This window comes from Falco punctatus, assembly GCF_963210335.1.
Source record: "Falco punctatus genome assembly, chromosome: 6".
In the NCBI taxonomy this organism is placed as follows: Eukaryota; Metazoa; Chordata; class Aves; order Falconiformes; family Falconidae; genus Falco; species Falco punctatus.
The window spans coordinates 45455947-45481676 of NC_137585.1; the positions used below are offsets into that span (position 1 = coordinate 45455947).

Genomic DNA, 25730 nt, shown 5'->3' on the forward strand with positions numbered 1-25730 from the left:
ACGCTCCCCCTAAAACACTGACACACATAACACGTCATCTGGTCACCGCTCTGCGTGCCAGGGGGGACTACCAACGGGAAGCACAACATGATGATATGGAGAAATAGTGTGAAATGGGGACGCTTAACACCGACTGTGATTGTATATGTCTACTCAGAAATGTGGGTATGGTGACTAGTCATGGGTGCGGTGTCTGGTCACATAGGCACACAGCTCTGAGGAGACAACTACAGTTTTTGAGGAGACGCCTGCCCCTCTTCCTCTAACAAAGGGGAGACGCCTGCCCTTCTTTCTCTAACAAAAGGGGCTATTTAAAAGAGAATGAGAGAAGATGAGAGACATTCAAATGCTATCTAGAGGGAGGGAGTGCTAAGTCTCCTTGCTGGAGAAGATTGGATGGTCACAAGGACATGAATCACCTTTCCTTGCTGAAAAAGATTAGATGGTCACAAGAACATGAATCACCTACAAACCTGCAAGACCACCACATTCCAGGAAACGGACTGATAAGCTAATTAACATACGAAGCGGGGTTTAGGTAACAAATATGTATAGGCGCTAATTGAATATTCATTTGTTTCATTGTATAAATGTGGGATGGTTCGTCACTTCGGGTATGCACGCTTGTGGAGGAGCGATCCCCCGTGCATCTGCGCGCAATAAACATACCTACTTTATAACTTTCGAGTTATAGAGTCTAATTCCGCACGTCAGTCTTGGCGAGCCAGGCAGGAGGATTTCTGCTCGGCTGAGGGACCAGCTGCGGAGCGGACGCTCCTAGGCGCGCCCCGGGAGATTTCCTCGGAGGAGCCTCCTCTTCTCAGCTGTTCACCCGGGAGCAGAAGAGAAACCCCTGGATCCACGGATAAAACGGTATGTTTAGTAACGGGGCGGCTGGTGAGACGCACGGAGACGTCCGGCGCGCAGCGTAGTCCCCAGGAGGAAAGGTACCTTGGGAGGGGGCTTGCTGACCAAGGGGTGGCCGCTAGCGATCTTGAGGGCAGATCGAGCAAACCCGAGGTTACTGCCATTCCTAAAAGCCCGGAGGCCTCGTGACGGAAAGCGGGGGGCGGGACGGAATAAGGCGGAATCTCACAGGAACAAGAGGGACCTCACAGCAAAAGTAAAAGGGAAACTTTTGCGTAGGAAAAAAGGGGGAAGCTAAAAACTTCCATTGGGTTGTCTTAAGAATTGGGGAATTCCTAGAATATAACAACTGAAATAGCGCTCTGTGTCTTGTTTGTTCTATGTGTTGTCTTGTTACATGTTCAAAACTTGGAGTTATGAAATGTATGTTGAAAAATAATAATATTCTGGTAATTCGTGGCAAATAGCGGAAAACTTAACACTCTGCTTAAGACCAGGAAAAATGTGGTTTTTGTTTGTTGTTTGTTTTTTGGCAATTGTTCATTGAAATGCATACTTTGTGAACTGTCAGTGTTCCTAAAAGTTGTACATAAGTGCACGGTACCGTATAACATACTGCTTGTGTGACTGAGGGCTGCCCGGAGAGTGTGAATGGTGTGATTGAGATGCGCATTTTGATTTTCCGTGTATAGCTTAATTATTTTGACTGAGTGTGAGTGCAAGAGTGCTTGAGACACGCGTTTGAGTGCAATACGAGAAAGGAGCTCTATCCGCGTTTCCGACCTTGGGTGGCTAAGGCGGCCGGAGAAAAACAAAGTAATTAAAATTGTAAAATGGGAAATGGAAGGAGTAAGCCCTGTGAAAAATCGCCCTTGAGTTGTATATTAAAACATTGGAGTGATATCGTAGGACATGGTGGTACTGAAAATAGAAGGAAATTGATTAAATATTGTAATCAGTGGTGGCTTTTGTATAAATTGGAGTGATGCGAAATGGCCTCAGGAGGGAGGAACGTTAGATTATAACACTCTCCTGCAATTAATGTTGTTTCTGAGGAGAGAGGGAAAATGGGGCGAAGTATCGTATACAGACATGTTCTTCGTCCTCCAGGACAAACCTGAGTGGCAAAAGAACTGTGGATTAGTACCCCCTCGGGATCCTATGGTACTAGCACTAGAAAGAGTGCGGGATTAACATCACCTGATCTTTGATTATGGCTCTAGAAAAGGATGGAAAAAAAAAAAAAAACAGAAAAAAAAAAAACAAAACCAACAACTGAGACCTAAACTAGAAAGATGTTCTTGTTGAAATTTTTGTGTTTAAAAGCTCAGGTTGCGGTTCCTTCTGTGGAGCAACCAGAATGAAACACGTTGTAAGATAAAAATTTGTACTAATGTATGTAAAACCTGAGGGGGGTGGGGGGTGGTGGAGAATCAAAGACCTTGTGAAAGTGTTAAAGTATTGGGGTGAGTTTGTACAAACCCCCGTAGCCCCTCGAAGGTGCGGCTGAGTCACGCTGGACGCATGGCAGGATGTTTGCTATTTGCCTGCGAAGGCTGATATGTAATAACACAGACTTAAAGCAACAAGTAGCAGATTTGCATTCAGGGTAAGAAAGAGTTAAAACAGAACTGCTGTTGCAGAGGCAGGCCTGTGTAACCTGCAGAGCAGGAACAGCATCTCTTGCCCGGAATCCTCCTGATGGTGGGGAGGAGGGGGTTGCTGTTGCTGACAATTGAGCTGAGGGACCTGACAATGTCACCCCAATTGCTGCAGCATTTGCAGTACAACAGGACCCGTAACGGCCCCTTTAGGGCAGGGAATGGGTATGAGGTGGAATTTTAGTGAATACGAAACCAACTTATTTGTTGAACTTCAGTAAAAAAAATAATAATTTTTTGTTACAGTTGTGGGAGCTGCTGGCCACCAGGAAAACATCCTGAAACCTTTAAAGTACAAACTAAGAAAACAAACAAGAATGCCAAATTCCCCAAAGGCCCTTCTTGGCAGGGACTTATTAGAACAATTGGAGGCAACAATCAAATTTAAAAAAGGGGAAGTTACTCTGGAAGTAAATGATCACCAATACATACAGGTTATGAGCCTATCTTTGGCCAGTACTCCTATAAAAAGGGAAATTGATACCAGAATTATTGATCAGGTATATCCCAGAGTATGGGCAATTGACATACCGGGATGTGCCAAGAATGCATCACCTGTTATAGTAAAATTAAAGGAAGGACAGAGTGTGATAAGAATTAAACAATACCCACTGAAAAGGGAAGATAGGGAAGGAATTCGTCCAAACATAGAGCGATTCATAGAATTAAAACTACTAAAAGAATGTGAGTCAGAATTTAACACACCTATCCTCCCAGTTAAAAAACCTGATGGGTCTTATAGGATAGTTCAAGATTTAAGGGCCATTAACAAAATAACAGAGGATCTGTATCCTGTAGTAGCTAACCCCTATACCTTACTAACCACCCTGACACCTGACCTAGCTTGGTTCACAGTTTTAGACTTAAAAGATGCCTTCTTTTGCCTCCCTCTCCATGAAGCCAGCCAAAGAATTTTTGCTTTTGAATGGGAAAATCCCAGAAGCGGTCGAAAGACCCAGCTCACATGGACGGTGTTGCCACAGGGGTTTAAAAATAGCCCCACAATTTTTGGAAACCAATTAGCAAAGGATTTGGAGTTATGGGAACCACCGTCAGGAGAAGGGAAAGTGTTACAATATGTAGACGATCTTCTTATTGCAACCAGAACCAAAGAATCTTGTATTATTTGGACTGTGAGCCTGCTGAACTTTCTGGGACTACAAGGATATCGGGTTTCTAAGAAGAAGGCACAGGTGGTGTTACAACAAGTCACATACCTAGGGTACAAGATCAGTGCCGGACAATGGGTCCTAGGGAAGGCCCGAAAAGAAGCCATATGCCAAGCCCCCCGACCACGAACTGTAAAGGAACTGCAGACATTTCTGGGAATGACAGGATGGTGCAGGCTTTGGATATGTAATTATGGCTTGCTTGTTAAACCATTATATTCCCTGATAGCAGCTAATCAGAAGGATCTTCAGTGGGATGCTGAATCAGACAGAGCTTTCCATGAACTGAAGAAAGCCTTAATGTCGGCACCAGCACTAGAACTTCCTGATGTGAGTAAGCCATTTTTCCTATTTTCCCATGAGAAACAGGGAATGGCATTAGGAATACTGGCACAAGATTTGGGACCATACAGACGGGCAGTGGCATACTTCTCTAAACAGCTGGATGCCACTGCAAAAGGGTGGCCTGGTTGCCTGAGAGCAGTAGCAGCTGTCATCCTAAACATCCAGGAGGCCCGGAAGTTTACCTTGGGCCAGAAAATGACTGTCTTAGTATCCCACACAGTGTCTGCAGTCCTTGAAACAAAAGGGGGGCATTGGCTCTCCCCACAGAGATTCCTAAAATACCAGGCCATAATGGTGGAACAAGATGATGTTGAGATCGTGACTACAAACATCGTCAATCCGGCCTCGTTTCTTAATGGGAATGTTGGCGAATCAGTCGATCATGACTGTCTAGAAACAATCGAAGCCACTTATTCTAGTAGGACAGATCTCAAGGATGTTCCTATTAATGGAGCTGAACATTGGTTCATGGATGGGAGCAGCTATATGCTGAATGGAAAACGACATTCCGGATATGCTGTTACAACCTCTGAAGAAGTGATAGAATCGGGACCGCTACCAGCTGACACTTTGGCACAGAAGGCTGAAATCATAACCCTTACTCGAGCTCTGGAGAGAGCTCAGGGAAGACCTATGAATATTTGGACTGATTCTAAATATGCCTTTGGAGTGGTACATGCTCATGGAGCAATATGGAAAGAAAGGGGACTGTTAAACTCCCAAGGAAAAATCATCAAACATGCGGAAGAAATTTTGAAACTCCTAAATGCGGTCCAGCTTCCTGAAAGGGTGGCAATTATGCACATCAAGGCACACCAGAAAGTGAGCACAGAATTAGAAAGAGGAAATGAACTGGCGGACAGGGAAGCAAAACAGGCAGCCAGAAAAGCAATCAAGGTAGAGGGTGCGCTAATACCCGATGGACAAATATCTCTAGAAGGTAAACCAGACTATACTAAAGAAGATCACAAACTGATTTCTGACCTAGAGGGATCATATAATGAGGAAGGGTGGGCTGTAATCTCACATGGGAGAATAGTGATTCCTTCCTACATGGTATGGTCAGTAGTTCGGGAAGAACATAGAAAAAGGCACTGGGGGGCAGAAGCTCTATATAAGGATCTCACTAAAAACATAATAGCACGAAATTTGTATACTACTATTAGACAAGTAACCCAACAATGTGATCTTTGTCTCCAGACTAATCCTAAGATTACCAAGGGGCCAAAGTTGGGAAAATTGGGAAAGGAAATGTTCCAGGGCAACATTGGCAGATTGATTTCTCAGAACTTCCTAAAAAAGGGGGGTATCGATATTTATTGGTACTAACAGATACCTTTTCAGGTTGGCCAGAAGCCTTCCCGTGCAGAACTGCTAAAGCCCGGGAAGTGACCAAAATACTGCTCCAAGAGATAATACCTAGGTTTGGAGTCCCAGCGGTAATGTCCTCAGATAGAGGACCACATTTTGTGTCCAGAATAGTGCAACAGATCAGCCACCATCTAGGAATAGATTGGCAATTACATACCCCATACCGACCACAATCGAGTGGCCAGGTGGAAAAGATGAATCATCTAATCAAACAACAGATTGTCAAGCTAGGCCAAGAAACAAATCTAACTTGGCCCCAGTCTTTGCCATTAGCTCTTACACGAATTCGAACTAGACCAAGAGCAAAAGAGGGGCTTAGCCCATTTGAAATTTTGTATGGACGACCCTATGGGGTACAAAAGGGGACGTCTTCACAGATTGGTGAAGAAACAATGACTTCCTATATGGTGGCACTAAACAAACAATTGATAAGAATTGAGAAGCATGTGATGGGAACACGCAGTAGGGGTCTGGATGGACCTGTTCACGATATACGACCAGGGGACTATGTATACGTTAAGTGTTTTGCAGATAAAACCCTGGAACCACAGTGGACCGGACCTTTTCAAGTCCTACTCACCACCTACACCGCAATCAAGGTTGAGGGACAGAATTCTTGGATTCACCATACCCGGATCAAGAAAGCCCCTGCAACTTCCTGGAAAGTAACCCCAGATAAAAAAGAACTGAAACTTAAATTTACTCGGACAAATGGGAACAATGTGGGTGACAAGTAAGTGAACCTGAGCGGTTGTGGATCCACCATATGGGAAGGGCACCACAACAAAAAATATAGAACAAAAGAGTCTGGGACTGAGCCAGTGGCCAGTCTTGCCCAATTTGTTATCAGTAAGCCCCAACTCAAACAAAGATATTTTTGATCAAAACAGATTTTATATGTATATGTGAGGAACGTTTAGATTCTTAAAATGATCAATAGTGGGTTTAAACCATTTGTGTTTTTTTTGTACCCTCTCTCTTGCCTACAACCAAGAGCCTGATAACTGGCCTTGGAATCATGCCCAGAAAAAACACACTGGAATAATGGGAAAGGTGGACTCAAAGACGAAACTAGCTATGGTGTTTTTTTCTGAAAATAAGGTGTACCAAAGGAATCAATGGGATCGGGAGGATGTACACAAAGTCGACCGATTATGGGGAAAATTAGGAGATAGGATAAAAGTAGGGTGTCAAACATATAATGAAAAAGATGACACCAAGATTTCAGGAGACACCCTGATTAATGTCAGAAAGGTAGATAAGGAATTTACCCTTCTAAATACAACCATGTGCTTTAATTCACGGGAATGCTGGCACAATTTTACCTTAACCGAGCCCATCTTTATAATATGCCTAGGAAAATATCCTTTTGAACATAGAACATGGGCCAGAAAGATAGGCGACAAGTGGCAAACCAGTAGATTTAGAATCTTGTATTATGCGAGAACAGCAGGGCTTCCTCTGTGAAAGCAATACTATAATGGCTCAGGATACTTGTTTAGATACAGATCAGAAAATATGCCATTTCGAGGCCCGACCAAATGCAAACTTGAAAACAGTAATTATATATGCAGGGAAGGGATGTGCGTGTTTGAGAACTAAGTGTAACACAGTAACTGTAGATGGGGAGATAAAGGAGACTGCACAATATTCAAATTATTTTACATCTAACTTTACCCTATGATCCATCATGATATAGAGGTGATCAAGAAAGGTTTTTTTAAAAAAAAAAAGGTAGAACAGGATGGAAACCATAATTGGTGGAATACTCTCTTTGGCTGGTCACCTTCTGCAACAGGAATTCTTAACACTATGGTACACCCCATTGTGATCTTACTGATCAGTTTAGGAATTTCCTTAATACTAACCATTATGTTCTATTTGTGGGTTTGGAGAATGTTTAAAAGGGTAACACTTATGTATGATGCTTTATATCATTCGGGAAGACTGCTTAAGTAAAAGAATTTACTTAATTTAATAAAAAGGGGGGATTGATATGGAGAAATAGTGTGAAATGGGGACGCTTAACACCGACTGTGATTGTATATGTCTACTCAGAAATGTGGGTATGGTGACTAGTCATGGGTGCGGTGTCTGGTCACATAGGCACACAGCTCTGAGGAGACAACTACAGTTTTTGAGGAGACGCCTGCCCCTCTTCCTCTAACAAAGGGGAGACGCCTGCCCTTCTTTCTCTAACAAAAGGGGCTATTTAAAAGAGAATGAGAGAAGATGAGAGACATTCAAATGCTATCTAGAGGGAGGGAGTGCTAAGTCTCCTTGCTGGAGAAGATTGGATGGTCACAAGGACATGAATCACCTTTCCTTGCTGAAAAAGATTAGATGGTCACAAGAACATGAATCACCTACAAACCTGCAAGACCACCACATTCCAGGAAACGGACTGATAAGCTAATTAACATACGAAGCGGGGTTTAGGTAACAAATATGTATAGGCGCTAATTGAATATTCATTTGTTTCATTGTATAAATGTGGGATGGTTCGTCACTTCGGGTATGCACGCTTGTGGAGGAGCGATCCCCCGTGCATCTGCGCGCAATAAACATACCTACTTTATAACTTTCGAGTTATAGAGTCTAATTCCGCACGTCAATGACCGGCCTCGGCGGACTGCGGTTACGACAGCGATGGTGCCGGCGCCCAGTCGTGCGGCGGGCCGCGGGCCCTGACCCGGCCGCAGGCTGCGGGGGGCAGCGGGGCCGCCGAGCCGCGGCGCTCCGACGGCACGGCCAGGCTGGCAGCCGGCGGCCAGGCCGGGGGGGGCCGGGCCCACGGACGGACGGACGGACGGACGGACGGCGGGGCTGCCGCGGGCAGCCGGGCGCGGCCGTTACGCCGCCACCACCCGGGCCGGGCCCTCACAGGCCGCCCGCGCTCACCAGGCCCGGCGCGCGGGGAGGCCGCTCCCTCCTCCCCTGCGCTCCTCCTCCGCCCTCCCCTCCCCGGCGGAGTCCTCCAGCCTTCCCGGCGTGCCCCGCGCTCACCATAGAGCGGAGGGCCGGCCCCGCCGCTCGCTCTCTTTCGCTCGCACCGCGAGTGGGAGGCGGCGCGGCCGCGGCGACATGGCGGGCGTGGGGCTGGCGGGCAGCGCTGCCGCCGAGGCGGAGAAGCACCTCAACGGCGAGCTGCTGCCGGAACCTGAGGACAAGGATGGCGCGGAGGGCGGCGCGGTGGGGCTCGGCGCCGATGATGGTGCCAAGAAGAAGCGCAAGAAGAAGAAGAAGGGCAAAGCGGGCCCCGCGGGTAGGGGCCGGGCCGCGCCGCGTCGGGACGCTCCGCTGACAGGCCGGCGGGGCGTGCTGAGGGGGCCGCGACCCGGCAGACCGGGCCTCGTACGCGGTGGCGGGTGGCTGAAGGGTCCTGCCGTGGGGGGCGCGGGCAGGGTGATGGGCGCCCCCGAGGCCGCCGTGCCGCCCCGTATGGGCTGAGGGGGGACCCCTTCGGCGAGGAGGGGGCTGGCGGGTGCCGAGGGGATGCCGCTGCCGTTCGGCACCTGGGAAGCAGGGGTGAGGAAAGTCCTCCCTGCTCAGGTGCGCGCAGGAGAAGCCACCCCTTCCCTTATCCCCTCCCATGCCTTGCGGGGGGGAAAGGCGTAAGACTGCTGCTGTAAAAGTCATCCCGCATGATGGAGTCTCTATGGGTTCCCCGTACCCTCCCAGGTTCTCAGAGCTGGAGCAAGTCTGGGCAAATAGCGTAAAAGAACTACGGCTTGGGTTTGTTTAATAGGGTAGCAGTTAGTGATGATCATGCTGTGCCTTTATAATTATCTACTCCACGCCCATATTATCTCACAAGAGCAGGTTGCTGCTATGGCAAGAAGAATTAGTTGCCCTGGCAGGAAATAAAAAAAAAGTAGTCAGAAGTGTCTGGGTAGTGCTGCCTTTTTATGCAAGTTTCAGTAACAGCACCTGTCACTGTAGTGCCCTACTATCTACGTTGGGTCTGCTTTAAAAAAAAAAAAAAAAAAAAAGGCATCATAAAGTTTTGGGCATTATTGTTTACTACTATGGAGCTAATCTTTTATTGTAAGTCATACTTTACTTTTACAAACAGGACAAGAAACAGATAAAGAAATGGAAGGTGCTCTTGATGATGTAGCAAAACAGTTGGATAAACAAGCACTGGAGGAGAAAGAAAAAGATGATGATGATGAAGGCAAGTGTAACTTTTCTGTTGACATTTCCAGTTTCAGCTTATTCCTGGACTCCTATTTTAACAAAACTTTTACAGATGCTTTTTGGGTTTGTGGGGTTTTTTAGTTGTTTTTTTTTTTTTGGGGGGGGGGGGTTGTCTTGTGAGAGGTAAAATGCACCTGTATATACTTTTCAACTTTTTGGGCAGCAATTCAGCTGTTGCACATGCAGATATGTATAAAGAATAATGGGGGTAACGGCTTTATTAAGGCTTCTTGTTTTCATGGATCTTATTACTGAAGGGAGATGTTTAGCTTAAGATAAGGTAAGGTACAAATAATTCTTAACTTGAGTTACTATGGTCAGTATAAATTTGTTCCAAATTATGTCTTTTATACTTGACTTGGAACAAAAAAATACAGATTTTAAGGAAGCATTTTAATTAATACCAGGTTTTAGTCTCTTTATCAGTGACTTGAAACCTGTTCATCTGTAATCCTAATTTTTCATTAAAACAGAACGGGAAAGGGATTAATACACAAGGAAGGTATACACCTTGTATGTTGCCTGTGCTGTGCAGCTGATGTTCAAAGCAAATGCCTCAAAAGCATCCAGTATTGAAATCCAGGCTGGATGCGTCTTTTCTGTAGGAATATCAGATAAAGATGCTGTATTTTCTTTGTTTTGATGAATGTTTCTCAATAGAAGTGAACATTTAAGAAAATACAAATCTTAAGTTAGTCATTTAATCTCCTTTGTGTGCATTAGCATGTAAAGTTTGCTCAGCACCCTGAAAACGTTTCTTGTTGTTTTGCTGAGAAATCTTCTTAGTTGACTAATGTTGGAATTCATCATTCCAGAATTTAATAAATTAGTTACAGACATTTTTTACAAGTGTGCTGAGATATAGAAAATTACAAATAGATTGATCTTTGAACATTATTAATCTATATATAGCATCCAGTTTTATGCAGTTACTTTCTGCAGAAGTATATTCTGATGGATTGTTGTTTTATGCTATATTTCAGGTTACATAGTTGAAAGATAATTAATACAATATCTGCTTTTCCATCATTGCAACAAAAGTGATAAGTATTGAAGAGAGTAGTGAAAACTTCATACAATAAAAAGAATACTTCGAAAGTTATTAGAATGACTATAGTTCCATCTCAGGAGAAATAAGGTTGTTAGTTGCAGGTCAAGTGCTATGTACTTTTATCCTTTTTAGAGTATTAGCAATTAGTATTACAGTATTAGGAGGTATAAAGAAATGAAGTGGTACTATCACTGAAGTATTTTTTTTTCCATATATTAGACTTGGATTTATTTTTAGAAAAGCAGTAATATTTTTGCAGAAAAATAAAAATTACTGTAAGGGGGTTTTAAGACAACTGTGTGTTCCTGCCTATACTGATCCTCACCACTTGCCATCTTAATTGTGTAGTTTCAAGGGTATTGCTTAAGACATGGTGCAGCGTTAGATTAAAAGCAATAAAATACCTACCAGCCTCCCACCACCACCCCCTTCTTTTCTTTTTTCTTCTAATAAGCCCGTAACTGAGTGGCCCCAGAAATGAGACTGCATACCTTTTGAAGTCCAGGACTGATTAGGGGTTACACTTCCGACCTCCACTGCAGTGTTAAAACATGCTGATACGTAAGACTTTTGCATGATCCTAGGCTAAGTTATTAAATGGCTATACCGAAATGGCTTAAGGTTGGGCTTCAGTTTTGAAAAGATCCGGAATTGCTTTTCTGGTGAAATTTTTTTTTTTATTATCAGCTAAATAACCTGTAGACACACAGGGTATTGCTCAGATGCAGTAGTTAATTTGTGGCAGAAGCATAAGTTAGTCTGCAGCAGCCTTCAAGGACATGAAAGCATAGGCTGGGTTAGTTTGGCTTGCAGTTGGCTGACTCACGTGCGGTGATGTATGAAAAAGCCATAATAAGCAGATAGCAACAGTACTTTTTTTGCAGTTTAGGCCTTGTGTTTTAAAAAAACAAATATCCAGAAATCACTAGGTGAATGAACTGGAGTCATGTCTAATTTATTTCTTGATGTATGGTTTGACATCAAGGTCAAGAGAAATGTGGCAAAATTACCACATTTTGAAGAAATTTATGCACTCTTAAGGATTTTTGGCTGCCTATGAAATACAGACTGATTGAGAATCTGGTAGGCTGGACTACAATTGTAGTTACAAAGTATTTATACTTGCGATTTTTTACAAGAATTTAAATTAAAATACTTAATGACAAGATGAGCTGGGGAGGGGTGGGAGTGACACCTTACTGAAATTTGCTCCAGCTGCAGGAGCATTTACGGTGGCATAAAAATGCAGATGACACTGACCATCATGAGAGGCTTGAAATCTAGTGACTGGAACAACTGGTCAGTGTTTTGGTTTGGTTTTTAAATAAAGGAGCAAATAAAAAATTCTGTATAAATGTGTTCAAAATGGCAGTGCTTTTACTTCATTTAAAAGTACTTTTGATTTACTTCTCACTTTAGATAAAAAAATGTTTTAAATGTAGATGACTAGTACCTATTGGTTCTGCAATGCATTTGTGTTGAGGTCCAGAAGGTTTAGTTAGATGGTATCACACCAGATATGAAGTATATATGAAGTGTATGGAAGTAACTAAGCATTAGATGTTACGAAATGTGAAGTCCATGGGGTTATTGTTAACTCTCAAATGTGCCTGTAATGCCGTGTGGCCAGTTCTTGGTGCTTACATGCTGTGCTTTCTGAAAACCTCCCACTCGTACTTCCCACACGCAGTAGTTTTGCTCGGTGCTGGTTGTGACTTTCCCAGTTATCTCCAGATTAAACTCATCCTGACCTAAATGCTGTCATCTTTACTTGTTCGGGTTTTTTATCTTTCCAGAAGTTCCTTTAGCTGAAGCATCAGAAGATGGGTTCAAAGCAGTAGTTCTGAGCTTTTTGTTACATGTTGTGTCTAATACAGTTCTCTTGCATGCTTTCCCCTACCCCATGCATCTTTTTGGGTGAATTGAGAATAGAGAAATTTTAAGTAGGGCTTTCTGAAAGCTCTTTCCCTGAACAACTTTTTTTTCTCTGGTGATATCTTTAAGTCTCAACTTGAGCAAGTATTTTCTTAGATCTGTGTTTGTTGTAGGGACGGAAAATGCTAATGGTTTGGTATCAGCTTCAAGTTTCTTTTAATCCATTAAATTCTGCTGTGAAAGAAGTGTTTCCAGATGGTTTTATGTCTCATTCAGAATTCTTCAGGTTTTAAAGTTACTTAATGTTCACCTGAGCACTTTCTTTCCTGTAGATGGAGAGGGTGAAGGAGATGGAGCAACAGGGAAAAAGAAGAAGAAGAAGAAAAAGAAGAAAGGACGTAGGTATCGGGCACAAAAATAAAGATAGACCGCATGAATATTGGTATAAGCATGTGTAAGTGCTGTTCTTGGCAGTAGAAACAAATTTTGGGGTGCATCTTGAGTTTGTAGGCTAAGTCTGGCTGAGTTTTCTTCTTTCTGGTATCACTGAATGCCATGTTAAACGTTGGCCAAATAAAGTCATATGAGGGCATTGTGATAATGATGTTACCTTGGTAGAAGCCTAAATTTTGGTAAGGGGATCTTAAATAATTTGTGCCATTTAGCTTTTATGGTTGAAATAAGATACCTAGTATTTCCCATGTACCATATTTAAAACTTTCTTAAATTATACTCAACAGCTAAAGTCCAGACAGATCCACCTTCTATTCCAATATGTGATCTATTTCCTAGCAACATATTCCCAAAGGGGGAAGAATGCGAATACCCACCAACACAAGATGGGTGAGTGTTTTAAGCTTTAAAAAAAAAAAAAATTGCTGTCATCTAGATGTTTTGAATTGCAAAACTGTTAATGTATGACTAAACGGACAAAGTAGTTGTAGTGTGCTTTTTTCTTTTTTTTTTTTTTGCTTTTACTTTTTTTGCTTTTTTTTCTTCCTTTTTTTTTTTTTAACTGGAAGTCTTTGGTTCAGAAATGTTTCTCATTCCCTACCTTTTTAATTAAGGTATAGCCTGAGCAGAATTGCTATGAGGCAAGGGGCCAACAGGATTTTGGTAGGCAGCTTGTAAGAAAAATATACTCTGATTTAGAACTGAGTGAAGATTTAAAATTTAAGGTGGTAAGATACTTATGCAGCAGTTCTGGGGGCATCTAGATGTCAACTACTTGGTTTGGGGTTTTTTGTTGTTGTTGAAGAGGTGTCTGTGTCAGACTTAAACTAAACTGTCTCATATTCTTTAAGTGGTACATTCTGCACTTTGCTTCTCGTTTGTATGAATATGTATTTATTATAACAAACTTTTTTATAATTCATTCAGACATGGGAATGGTGTGCAATTTTACTAAACAAGCAACAACTTTTAGCAGTTTACTGGAACAAAGATCTGCATTCTTAGGTTTTCATAGAGTACTACTGTTTCCTTGTGCTTTGTTAGGAGCTAGAATATACCAGCTTGACTTGAGTTTCCTGATTTTTTTCCTACATGAAGTGTTATGGAAGGTCATATTTTACTGGGGATATGGGGCTATGGAATGAGAGGTGGTGTGGAAATAGCTTGAACTGCATGAAAATCTGAATGAAAAGACCAAGTATTACTGAAAAATTCCTGGGAAATTTTGCATTAAAACTCTGAAAGAAGTGTTTAAATGAAAGGCTGGGGGGGGGGGGGGGGGCAGGGGCAGGGAATAGATAAATATTTATATTTTTGAAAGCATTGTTTAGTTTTCAGTGACTGTTTTCAGAATCGAATTACTTTGAAACATTTATTGGTTACGGTCAATGCCTGTTTCTCAGAGTGTAAGCAACTAAAGAGTCTACTATATCCTATAAATTCTACTCAGATATTCATGGAAGATATGGTTTCATTTTTATGAGTTTAAAACTCGGTTTTGAGGAAGCTTTTCTTCTTTGTAATGACTTTAATTTGATCACATTGTGTACTCATATCTATTTACAAATTACTGCCTTTTTGTGTGCATTAAACTTTTTATCAGAATAATCCTGACAGGCTGATCCAGGAGTGATTCTTTTATGCTTAAGTGTTTGTCTGTATATGCATATGACACATTCAGATAGACATGATTTAAGCAGTCCAGAAAATTAGGTTATAAATGTCTTTAAGCACTTCCATAGTTTATTAACACGCCATTTTTGCACATCTGTTATATATCCAGCTATTGAAGATTAAATGTTTGAACTCTAGGTTTGCTATTATTCATTTGAAAAGTAAAAAAACTCAAACAAAAAAACCCAAACAAACAAAAAACCAAACCAAAAACAAACCGCGTTTTGTAACAGGATTTAAGTATAGCATCTTTTCTGTACCAAGAGCATTCTGCTATGGAAAAAGAGTATACTCTTCTAAGGAACTTGAAATTATTTCTTTATATAATTTGCTTAAGCAAATATATGCTTAGTTTTGTTCCTAATTTAAATATTTACATCTTATGATGTACTTTAGCATTTTTGAACACAAGTAGCTACTTAAATTAGTAACTGACATGAATGCTAGGGTATTTCCTATTCTGAAGAACAGTTTCATTTTATATATTGGTGAAGCGAATGCTAGGGTATTTCCTATTCTGAAGAACAGTTTCATTTTATATATTGGTGAAGCATTTTTGTGCTGCTTCTCTTATTCATTCAGAGGGCAGTAGGGTTTTGTCTTTGCTTTTTTAAAGAGTCGCACTTCTGTGCTTAGCTGTTGGTGTCAAGTGCTTTCTGAAGCTACCTCTCATCAACCTGGAATTGTATATTTTGTGTAGGAAGTTGAACTAAGGTGGGTATCATTCAATTTTCAGGGGAAAAAATAGCAGATAATCAATCCTTATATAAGCAACAGACTAACAGGTTTGATATTTTTATATCTCAAGTATTTGGTTTTGTTTGAAGGCTTGTGGGTTTTTTATTGAAGACACCGGAATTTGAAATGACGTGACAGGGAGGACGGAAAAGCTCTAAGCAATATTTCATGATACGCTGATTTTGTTGAAGTGGGATTAAGGAATTCTTGTCCCTGACTGCTTGTTTCTTCCTCTGTGGTGTTGTCAGGGTTAAGGTAATCTGTGGGAATTGTTTTCTGGAATTCTTATCTTTGATCACTAAAATCTAGTTTACAGCACAGTATTACAAAGATTTGTCTAGTGAAAACTGGGGGCTGTGAACTGCAGTGAAAAGATGGGAGCAAATTGCTTGGAGCGAGAGGTGAACTTCTTAAGTTGACACGTGGTAGCCAGCACATTAGGATACTGTCCTTGGAAAAGCTTGTTAGCTCATGTACCTGTCAGAGGACTTGATGTTTGATGTTTGACCTTTATCTGATAAACTGATTTTTCGCATGTCTCGAGTGCTTAGACCCACACAGGATTTCTTGTCACCTCCTTTCCTGAGCTCCCAGGTGGCAGTGGTGCAGCTTTGGCAGTAAAATGCTTTGGGTCTGATACGGTATTTTTAAATGTAGGGGCTACTTTGTCCTTCGGCTGTGTTGCATGGAGTGACTATATGCTGAAATGCAGTAGGATATAGTGAGGATGGCTTCCTGCCCATTTGCTGGAGTTTGTGCTTTAGTCTGTGACTGGCAGAGCAGCTGCCCAGATTGTCAGCAGCTCTTGCTACCAGAGGGTGTTCCCTGCTGGAATCCAGAGTAGTCTGAAAGGATCCTCAAGCCTCTCCCCACTGTTTTCCTGCAGTACACGTTTTCCATCTTGTGCCATGACTGCATTGTTGGCAGTAGTCCAGTTTCCAAGTGCAGTAAGGTGGCTTAGGTGTTGCAGGCTGTTGCTTTGTTTCTTTGTTGGTGGAAGGCAAATTCTAAGAGTAGTATGCATGAGACTTGCTATCGGAGCCAGAAAACTGCTCAGAAAACTAAGCATGAGATTTCTCCTTCGCACTGTTGTTACTTTATCTGAGCAGGGACAAAAAGTTCAAGGGAAACAAGCAAAAGAGTCTCAAAATACTTTGATCCTCTAGTCATCCAGAGAAAACGTTTATGGAATAGCCTGTTACCCTTCTTTATCTTTTCATCTCTGCTTTAGGATTAGGCCTCTTAACACTGTATAAATAATAAGTTCAAAATGCAGTAAAATTGCAGGACATAGTCTCTTGGCTACTCATACCTGGTTTTTGGCTGTGAAGGAAACTTAGAGTGGAGCCAAGTCACATGTCTATAAAACAGATAAGTAGCTACACCTTTGAATTTCAAAAAGTAATCCTTTAACACTGCATATTCAGCTCACTTGGATAAAGGTAAAAGTTAGTTTCTAAACTTGGAAACCTTGGCACAGTTCAGCATCTTTGGTCCATCTTGCCCACCATGGCTTTTCTTTTATTACCCACCTAGCGGGATGTGCAGCTATCTGTTGTTTTTATTAGTATTTGTCCCTCACAATGTGTATGGAGTTCTCTGAGTTAGCACTATGGGTTTTTTGTATTATTACAGTACTGCAGCTTCACCATTTGAAGGTGTATCTACTTTGTAGTCAGAAAATTAGTATTTAAGTTCTGACAGCTGCTGGAGTGCTTAAATTACTTGTTTGTTTCTTTCTTCAAAACTTAGTTGTATCGTTTCTTGCATAACAAAAAAATACATTCCAACCTGATCTTATATTTAGTCTTGCATTGAAAATCATTCTTCTGTTTGTTCTATGAACCTACAAAAGAGCCAAAATGAGTGGTATTCTCTTGGAACAAATGTTAATTCACCATCCAACAAATTTAGAAAGTAACTTCCTGGCATGTGTCATAGTTACCACGCACTGCATTAGGTAATTCTGAGGGTGAGTGAAAGTAATACTGGATCTGCAAGCTCTTAAATTTTGAAGGAGCTATTGTCTCTGTGTCAGTAACAGTTTCTGGGCCAAGTAGCAATGCTACAATGTTGAGATTCTCCTGCATACAGGAAGAGCACTGTCTGAATGAGCAAGATTGTTCAAAAAATAAACTTTGCATGAGCAGAGCATGTTGCGGAGATTTGCCCTGCTAAACTCAAGGTAGAAATGCAAGCATTGATATGAATTTTATATGCTTGTTCTGTCTTGTTGAAAAGTATGCATCCTTCAAGGACACTGCTTCTCTGGGCTTTTGGGAAGGCTGGGAGGTAGGGCTTTTGAAAGTGTAAAGGGGGTAGTGTAGCTTGTGGTCTAACTGAGTAACTTCATGACACACGTAATCTATTTTGAAGGCGAACTGCTGCTTGGAGAACAACTAATGAAGAAAAGAAAGCGCTAGACCAAGCCAGTGAGGAAATCTGGAATGATTTTCGGGAGGCTGCAGAGGCACACAGACAAGTGAGAAAATATGTTATGAGCTGGATAAAACCTGGAATGACAATGATAGAAATCTGGTGAGCACACAGATCTTCTCAGAGACCTCTGCTGTAGATTTTTCTTCATTCTGTGTGGGGGTGGGATTTAGTCTCAATTTTGTGTGCTTAATTCACCGTGTCACGAGTGTTGAGGGGGATTTCTGCTTGAAGTACACAACCAGTATCCCAAACTACTTCCTCTGAGTTTCCTCTTACAACATCTTCTTAGCTTATGCAGTTTTACAGGGTCTGGGATCATACTGAATTTCAAACTTAAGATTTCAATTGCGTTCACTTAATTTTGAGCACATGCTTGATTTTAATGTTCAGTACCTTGGCTACTCTTGCACACAAGTTCTGCAGCGGTGCTGAGAGAAACAGCAATAGTGGTAGTAAACATCCTGGCTTTTGCCAGAATTGTCAGTGAAATTGTATGTGAATGAGCAACATGGGTGCAGTCTGTTTCTGGGAGGGTGAGGAAGCATAAAAATGGGGTGGGTGCATACTCGGTCCAGGGCAGGAAGACTGACTTGATTTAGTCTTCACTGGCTGATGGCAGTGTTTCTTTGTGTTATGTTCAGCTGATAAGAAATAACTTAGCAAATGGATTAAGATAAACATGAGTTTGATTAAGCTGAAGTTTAAAGAATTAATTAGGCTAGACTTGAGTCCTTTTTCTGTCCTTCAGTTTATCTGGAGTGAATGTCTACTGTCCAAGTACTGCACTGATACAGGACAGTTTAGATTCCAAAATCAGATGTTTTCAGCCTGCTATGACTGAGGACTGTGCTGACAAGAGTAGGATAGTAAGAAAGCAAATCTGAGTGGATCCCCAAGGTAAGTGTGTGAGGATAATGGAAAGAAGTAATAGACCATCAGGGAAAGTGGAAGACAGACAGCTACCTTAATAACTAGTCTGGCTGAAACAAATCTGTCATGCTGAATTATACAGTTTGACTATTACAGTTAAAAGCGGTAATTTTCTCAAAACATGACTTTTCCTTCTAAAATACCTCAGGCTGTGGGGACTTGCTCTTAATGAGCTCTCTTCTTTTTCCAGATTGCTTTGAGTGAATAGCGCTCTTAAATGAAATCGGAGTATGGTGCACTGGTGTGAGCGCGTCATTTACTGCCACTATAGGACAGTGGTGAACGTGTTTGTTTCTGTAGCTTTCCAGTAGCTAGCAGCTTGAGAGTAGACAAAAACCATGAACAAATGCTAGTCTCATAAGGTTTTATTTTATTACAGTTACTGCTTAAATGAAAAAAAATTAGTCCTTTAATTAGATTTTTTTTTTTAATAAACGAAGTGACTATACTGTTGCCTTCCCCCACCCACCCCACCCTCTTTTAAATGCCGATAATTTTAAAGAGTTTATTTAATTTGCCTGAATTTTAGTTGTATAACTGCTGCTCAGGAGGAATGGATTAAATGTAGCTGGTAAAGGATGGATATTTTAAATTTAGAGTAAACATGCTAGTGAAGTCCTCCATTTTGGCCAAGAACCAGTAGAAGAAACAACACAAAGAACTGAAGATCATTATTGTTGTACTTACGTTTTCCAGTCTAGGGTCTCCTTCTAGTTAGCATATAAGTAGTTTAAGATTTCACATTAAAACATATGCTTGAATATTTTTTCTGAGGCTTTGTTGTTGCATTGATTTGTCTGAAGTCATCATAAGAAGTATTGATGACAACTGTTATGTTTGTTTTTTTTCCTTCTCCCTCCCCTCTGCCTTTTAGTGAAAAACTAGAAGACTGCTCACGTAAGCTGATAAAGGAGAATGGTTTAAATGCAGGTCTTGCATTTCCTACTGGCTGCTCTCTGAATAACTGTGCTGCCCACTACACTCCCAATGCCGGAGATCCAACAGTGCTGCAATATGATGATATTTGCAAAATAGATTTTGGGACACATATTAGTGGTTAGTTTTTATTTATGAATTAAAACTTTGAGAACATTGTTCAGTGCAAAGATTAAAGCTAATTAATTTCTGCTGATTTCAGGTCGTATTATTGACTGTGCTTTTACAGTCACGTTCAATCCAAAATATGACAGACTATTACAAGCTGTAAAGGATGCCACAAATACTGGAATAAAGGTATGATCATTATGTAAGTAATTTACCAAGTCTCACAGTAAACCTTGTGATTATTTTCCATTTATATTTGCACTTTGTTTTCAGTGTGCTGGAATAGATGTACGTCTCTGTGATGTGGGGGAGGCCATACAAGAAGTTATGGAGTCTTATGAGGTTGAAATTGATGGCAAAACATACCAAGGCAAGTTCTTTTCTTTATGTAAGGATAGTTGTTCTTAGAGAGTGTATGTGTATCTATATATATTTGTACAAATACTGATTTATATGTATCATATTGAAAAGAACTCTGTACTAGAAGTATGGTACGAGTCTTGCATAAATACAGGTTTCTGGCTGGCTTGCCGTTCCTCTGGAGGGATTTTCTTCGTTTATCCTTACAAGTATTGTATCTTCAACAGATAAGATGAAGGCTAAACAACTGTTTCAAAATGTGCAAATAACTTGATACCTGCTGTTTGACTTTATTAACAAGCTTTTGTTAATGTTGGAGTTGCTAGTCTTTAATAATGAAGTTTTGATACAGCATACAAAACTAACTTGTGTCTTGGTTGGGATTTGTACAAGATGTGTGGATAGTTCTGTGTTCAATTCCTCTGCAATATGATGAGTCACTATTGTACTTTCAATACGGGCTAGCAAACCAAATTGCCTTAAAGGAATTGTTAGGAAATTGCCTGTAATACTGATGTTTTCTTCAAAAGTGAAACCAATTCGCAATTTGAATGGACATTCGATTGGGCCATATAGGATACATGCTGGGAAAACAGTGCCCATTGTGAAAGGAGGAGAAGCAACAAGAATGGAGGTAAATTGAGTTATTAAATCTTTGTTTAGTTTCCCTGACTGTCACTGCAAGAGTATTATTATTTCCTGTGCACTCCTGATGTGTGGTATTTGTGATGCTGGTTGGTAATAGCAGCAGAAGAAAATCTGTACTTTGTAGTGTTACTGTAAAAGAGTGATCACTCTTGTTTCATCTCAGTGGCTTCTACATTTAGCCCTGGAGTGTTCTGGTATCTAATACTTTATGAAATTGAAGCCTAGGGACCCTGCTATTTAAAAAAAAAAACCCCAAACCAAAACAAAAAAACCTTGAATTCTGAATGGCCGTAGTGATGCTTACAGAAACTCTTGCATGTTTATTTCTCAGTGTGTATATATTACTTAATGCAGTGTTGGAATGTTGCACTTAAGTGCAGGGAAAAAGACAGGAATTCAAATTTTGGGATCAGAGTTTTCCTGAAACGTGTTTGGACTTGCCAGTCATTCACACTTTCCTTGTTTGTTCACTCTGTAATTAAAAAGATGAAATAACAATCTTCTCTTGCTCCAGTAATTCTTGAGAAATATTTATGTAGTGTTCTACCTTTGGATGACTTTTTGCAAGTACAGTTAGATATGCTAACTTTCTTGAGAAGCTTCCAGCACAGGTTTTCTTTGCAGATACAAGATAATCAAGCATATTTCTAGTTAATGTGAGAGGCTGGATGAAAGATGCTGTTTGAATAGTGTTTTGGAGAACGGGAAGAGAAATTGCCGTACATGATATGGCAACTACCAATTGGAAATGTAATGTTAAAACATGTAACCTGAGATTCAGCCACCATTTTGATGTAAACGTGTTGTAACAAGAAAGGAAGGCTTATTTAGAAGATTGATAATGAGATAAGAAGCTTTTAATTTTAATTCTAAGCTTGATCACTGATCAGCAATGATCACTGGTAAGCCTATCGGAGTAAATAAGACTTGTAAGAGCTGAACAGGGACAGGTGTGGTCTGGACAGGACTGGTTTTTTTGAGGTAGGCTCACCCTCATCGCCTAAAACTTGTATCATAATTATGGATCACCTTGTTAATGATGTGAGCAAAGAGACCGCTTTAACTCTAATCTTATCTATAGGAGTGTTCAAAGGGATGAAAGAGTGGTGGAAGAGGAAGATAGAAAAAACTTGTGTGCCATTCTTGTTTTAGCTTAGTGAATGGTTAGGTCTTGTGTATCTTCCATCATCTATTACTAGTATAAAATTTAAGTTCTTTAAGCAAATCTTACTTACAGATTTCAGAGCTTTGAGATTGTTTTAATTGAATATCCAGACACTGGGGAGAAGACCTTTTTTAAATTTCTTCAGCTTCTGTAGGTTACTTAGGACACAATCCTACAGCATTAAAGACAGTGGGTTTTGCCAATGAAGAATGTGGAGCATAGCCAAGCTCTTACTGTACCGTACTAATTATAGTATAAAACTGCAATCCAGTGAGTTTTTTGTGACAGAGAGAAATATAGCCTCTGACAATCCTTATTCTGAAAAAGTGGGTGTAAAGTGATTTATTTGTTTGTTTGTTTGTTTTCTTGTTTTTGTGGCATTGTGTGCAGGTTTTTGTGCTTTTGTATTTCGGGGCGCTTTTTTTAAATTAAATCAGTTAAATATTCAAGGGCATCTTTAAGAGTTTGTCTTGAATTTGAAGGCTGTGTTGGCTTCTATTTTTGGGTTGTGACTTTCAAAGTAGCTTAATAAACTGAAAAACCCAGCTCCTGCTGTGCATTAATGTTTGATGCCCTATCTTGTGAAGTCCCTTTCACAATCCTACTGTTAAGGATATGTGAGTGCACTTGCCAGAAATGAGTTTATATAATGGCATTTCAGTATGTTCTTGGCTAGAATTTTGATAATGCCCTTGCAGATATTTATCACCTTCATTTCTTGAAGAAATTCATCTTGTGGAGTGGAAATGAGCAGGTTAAGGGTTTATACTAGCAGCTGTTACCAGAAAATTCTTGCAGAAATTGGGCAGAAAGTTCTTCAGTGCAGTAAGTCTCTGTAATCAACATCTATTTGCTATGTCTAAACTATACGTTTCCTAGGACTTCTATCTGAATAGAAAAGGAGTGTTGTTTCCAGTTAGCAAATGTTTTACAACAGAATGTAGTTTCTTAGCTATGTTAGATATATGCTATGACAATTTAACTGCAATGACTTTGAGAAATTGTGACTAGAAATGTGCTGATATTTATCGCTTGAAACAAATGGTACTAACATAAATAGCTGGTGATTTGGAGATGTCTGGAAGTGTGAAATCTCCGTATTAAATTTTTCTCTACATTGATCCGGTGATTGAATATATTCACATTTAATTACTTGTATTCAGAAGTTGTTATACTGAGATTGTCATGTCAGAATGGCCTGATGTCACTTATTTTCATATTGCAACATGTTTGTTTGTTTGTTTTTTCTTCTCTCCTTAGGAAGGCGAAGTGTATGCTATAGAAACCTTCGGTAGCACGGGAAAAGGTGTTGTTCATGATGATATGGAATGTTCTCATTACATGAAGAACTTTGATGTTGGGCATGTGCCAATAAGGTTGGATTTTGTTGGTTTTTGTTGGTATTTTGTGCTAGAGCTACCACCCTCTTAAGGTTCAAATTTGATACAATGCAGATTCTTCTCTTGAGGTTGTCAGAGGATTCAAAGGGTGGTGGTAGCAATGTTCTTGTTATGAAATATGCTCTGATTGTAAGTCTGGAACAATATGGAATTATTTATTCCAAAGAGTCTTGAAAGGAGAAAATACATTATTACGTCTTCAGAAACCTAGATTGTTTTTTAACAATCTTCCTATTATTAATATTTTTTTAACAATTAATAATATATTATGGTGGTATATTAGTCTATATATTAAAAGTATAGATTAAAAAAAAAATCAACATCCGTATTATGGTTGTGTGCTAGAATCTTTATTTTAGTGCTGTTCCCAGAATATATCAAGCTATTAGTGTCATCTGTTTTGTTTGTGTAGATATTTTGTGGGGTTTAAGTTCTTATTTTAGTGCATAGCTATAAAATGAAATAGATTATTAATGTTCAGTTTTCACTGGGATTGCGTTTTAACATTTCTAGGAGTGCAATCTGTTTTCTGAAGTGAAGGCTGTTATGGTTAGAACTGTAGCAGGCAGACATGCTTTTCCAGATTGTTCTGTGGAAACAAAATAGACCTATCTAGTAATATGAAAAAGGGGGAGGGGTTGTAGAATTAGCCTAAGGGTTGGAAAGGAACATCTTATGGTTGGAAGTAAATTTATTTCTTAGCAGATCTATAAATCTCTGATTTTTATGCTTATATATCGCAAGAAGTATGAATAAAAAGTATTTTGCTTCAGAAGTAAAACTTCAGCATTTTAAACTACCAGGCCCATGCCTAAGTTAGTTCAGATTATTAACCACTTTGGATCAGGAAGAATTCTGGTTTTCCGTATAAAACGAATTGTCCTTTTATTATTTAAGAGAACTATTCCTGTCACTGCATTTAGTTTTGCTTGCATAGTTAGATGCAGATATGTTCCCAGTCTGACGTCCCCCATTCAAAATGGATGGCCAGGATATTTGGCAGCATTCAGCTTTGTTTTGAAGGATGTCTTTTTGCAGGAGGAAAATGCACTTTCTTTTGTGAACAGAACATCTCATTGATGTAGAAAGACATCCCAAGACTGGGCAGTCTTAAAATACCTTGAAATCTAACCCTTTTCTTAATTAGCGTGTTTCATTTCTGTAGGGAATACTTGCTGGTGATACTTCTTCCTTCTCAAATTACTACTTCTTTTTTCTTCAGGCTTCCAAGAGCAAAACACTTGCTAAACGTTATCAATGAAAACTTTGGTACTCTTGCCTTCTGCCGCAGATGGCTAGATCGCCTGGGAGAGAGTAAATACCTAATGGCGTTGAAGAACCTGTGCGACTTGGGTATAGTGGATCCGTATCCTCCCTTGTGCGACATTAAAGGCTCATACACGGCACAGTTTGAGCACACTATACTGTTGCGCCCAACGTGCAAGGAGGTTGTCAGCAGAGGAGATGACTACTAAACTCAAAGCCACCTCAGCACCTTTATACTCCAGGCTTTGTCGGAACATACTATACCAGAATTAATTTGCAACATATTGTCTGTTTTAACAGTGGACTGATGTAATACTTTCCGTATTTGGAAAGGAAGGAATTTAATCAAAGGCAAGTCTTCTAATGTAACTAACCAAGGAAAAAGCTTTCAGGCCTTTAGAAATATTTCAAAAGTTACTTATTTTTTTTGTTCAGGGAAATACGTGCTATAAAGCTCGATTTTTAGTTTGGAATGAGTTATACATTTTGTTTTGAACATTTATGAGAAAAGATGCTTTTCAAATATTTATATTACCATATTCCTACTTGAATGCTTTGAATGACTACACCTGATTTCTGCGCCCAAGTCCTCTATGATACTGCCTTTTAAACTTCCTGGAATCCATTTTGTAAAAAATAAAGACAAATTTTCAGATCTAAAAATATATATACTTTTTAGAAGTCTGGTTATGATTCTAGTCAGGAGTCTGCTCGGAAACTGCTCTATTAAATATTTTACAAACTTGATTTGCCATTTCTTGTCTTGAAACTGGATCTGTCTTACCCTTAGTATGAAATGTGGCCTTTCAGTGCTAATTTAAATAGTCTTGTCAGTACTGGGATACAGGGTAAGAAGTCATCAACTCTTTGCAGGACAGAATGGGACAACTTCATTAAAGGTGCGTGGTGTGATTTGGTTTTGAGTGTGCCGGTCTTCAGACTTCTGCTGTATTAGAACATGTCAAATGCATTTGGTGGTCTTTGCTGTTACCAGCAACGTGCAACTTCGGGCTGAAGTCAGCTGTGAATATTAGTATATATCCCTATATATTCTTTGTGGTTGGCATGCCCTCT

The 25730-nt window shown here is 40.3% G+C and overlaps 1 protein-coding gene across 1 annotated transcript; it reads left to right on the top strand.

Annotated features, from left to right (window-relative positions):
• The first annotated feature begins 8410 nt into the window (after positions 1-8410).
• Positions 8411-25403, top strand: METAP2 (methionyl aminopeptidase 2). The gene is made up of 11 exons (XM_080392656.1): positions 8411-8678; positions 9489-9590; positions 12872-12937; positions 13280-13382; positions 17781-17942; positions 19648-19829; positions 19912-20006; positions 20091-20187; positions 20708-20811; positions 23251-23366; positions 24613-25403. Exons 1-11 carry the CDS (start codon positions 8498-8500, stop codon positions 24863-24865), a joined length of 1461 nt encoding a protein of 486 aa, XP_080248782.1. The 5' UTR covers positions 8411-8497; the 3' UTR covers positions 24866-25403.
• The last annotated feature ends 327 nt before the right edge of the window (positions 25404-25730 follow it).

Bases quoted from the DNA above. Each gene is read 5' to 3' on its own strand.
- METAP2 (XM_080392656.1), top strand. From the start codon at position 8,498: ATGGCGGGCGTGGGGCTGGCGGGCAGCGCTGCCGCCGAGGCGGAGAAG. The intron at 17,943-19,647 runs GTGAGCACACAG...TCTGCCTTTTAG, and splicing joins ATGACAATGATAGAAATCTG to TGAAAAACTAGAAGACTGCT. The intron at 23,367-24,612 runs GTTGGATTTTGT...TTTTTTCTTCAG, and splicing joins GTTGGGCATGTGCCAATAAG to GCTTCCAAGAGCAAAACACT.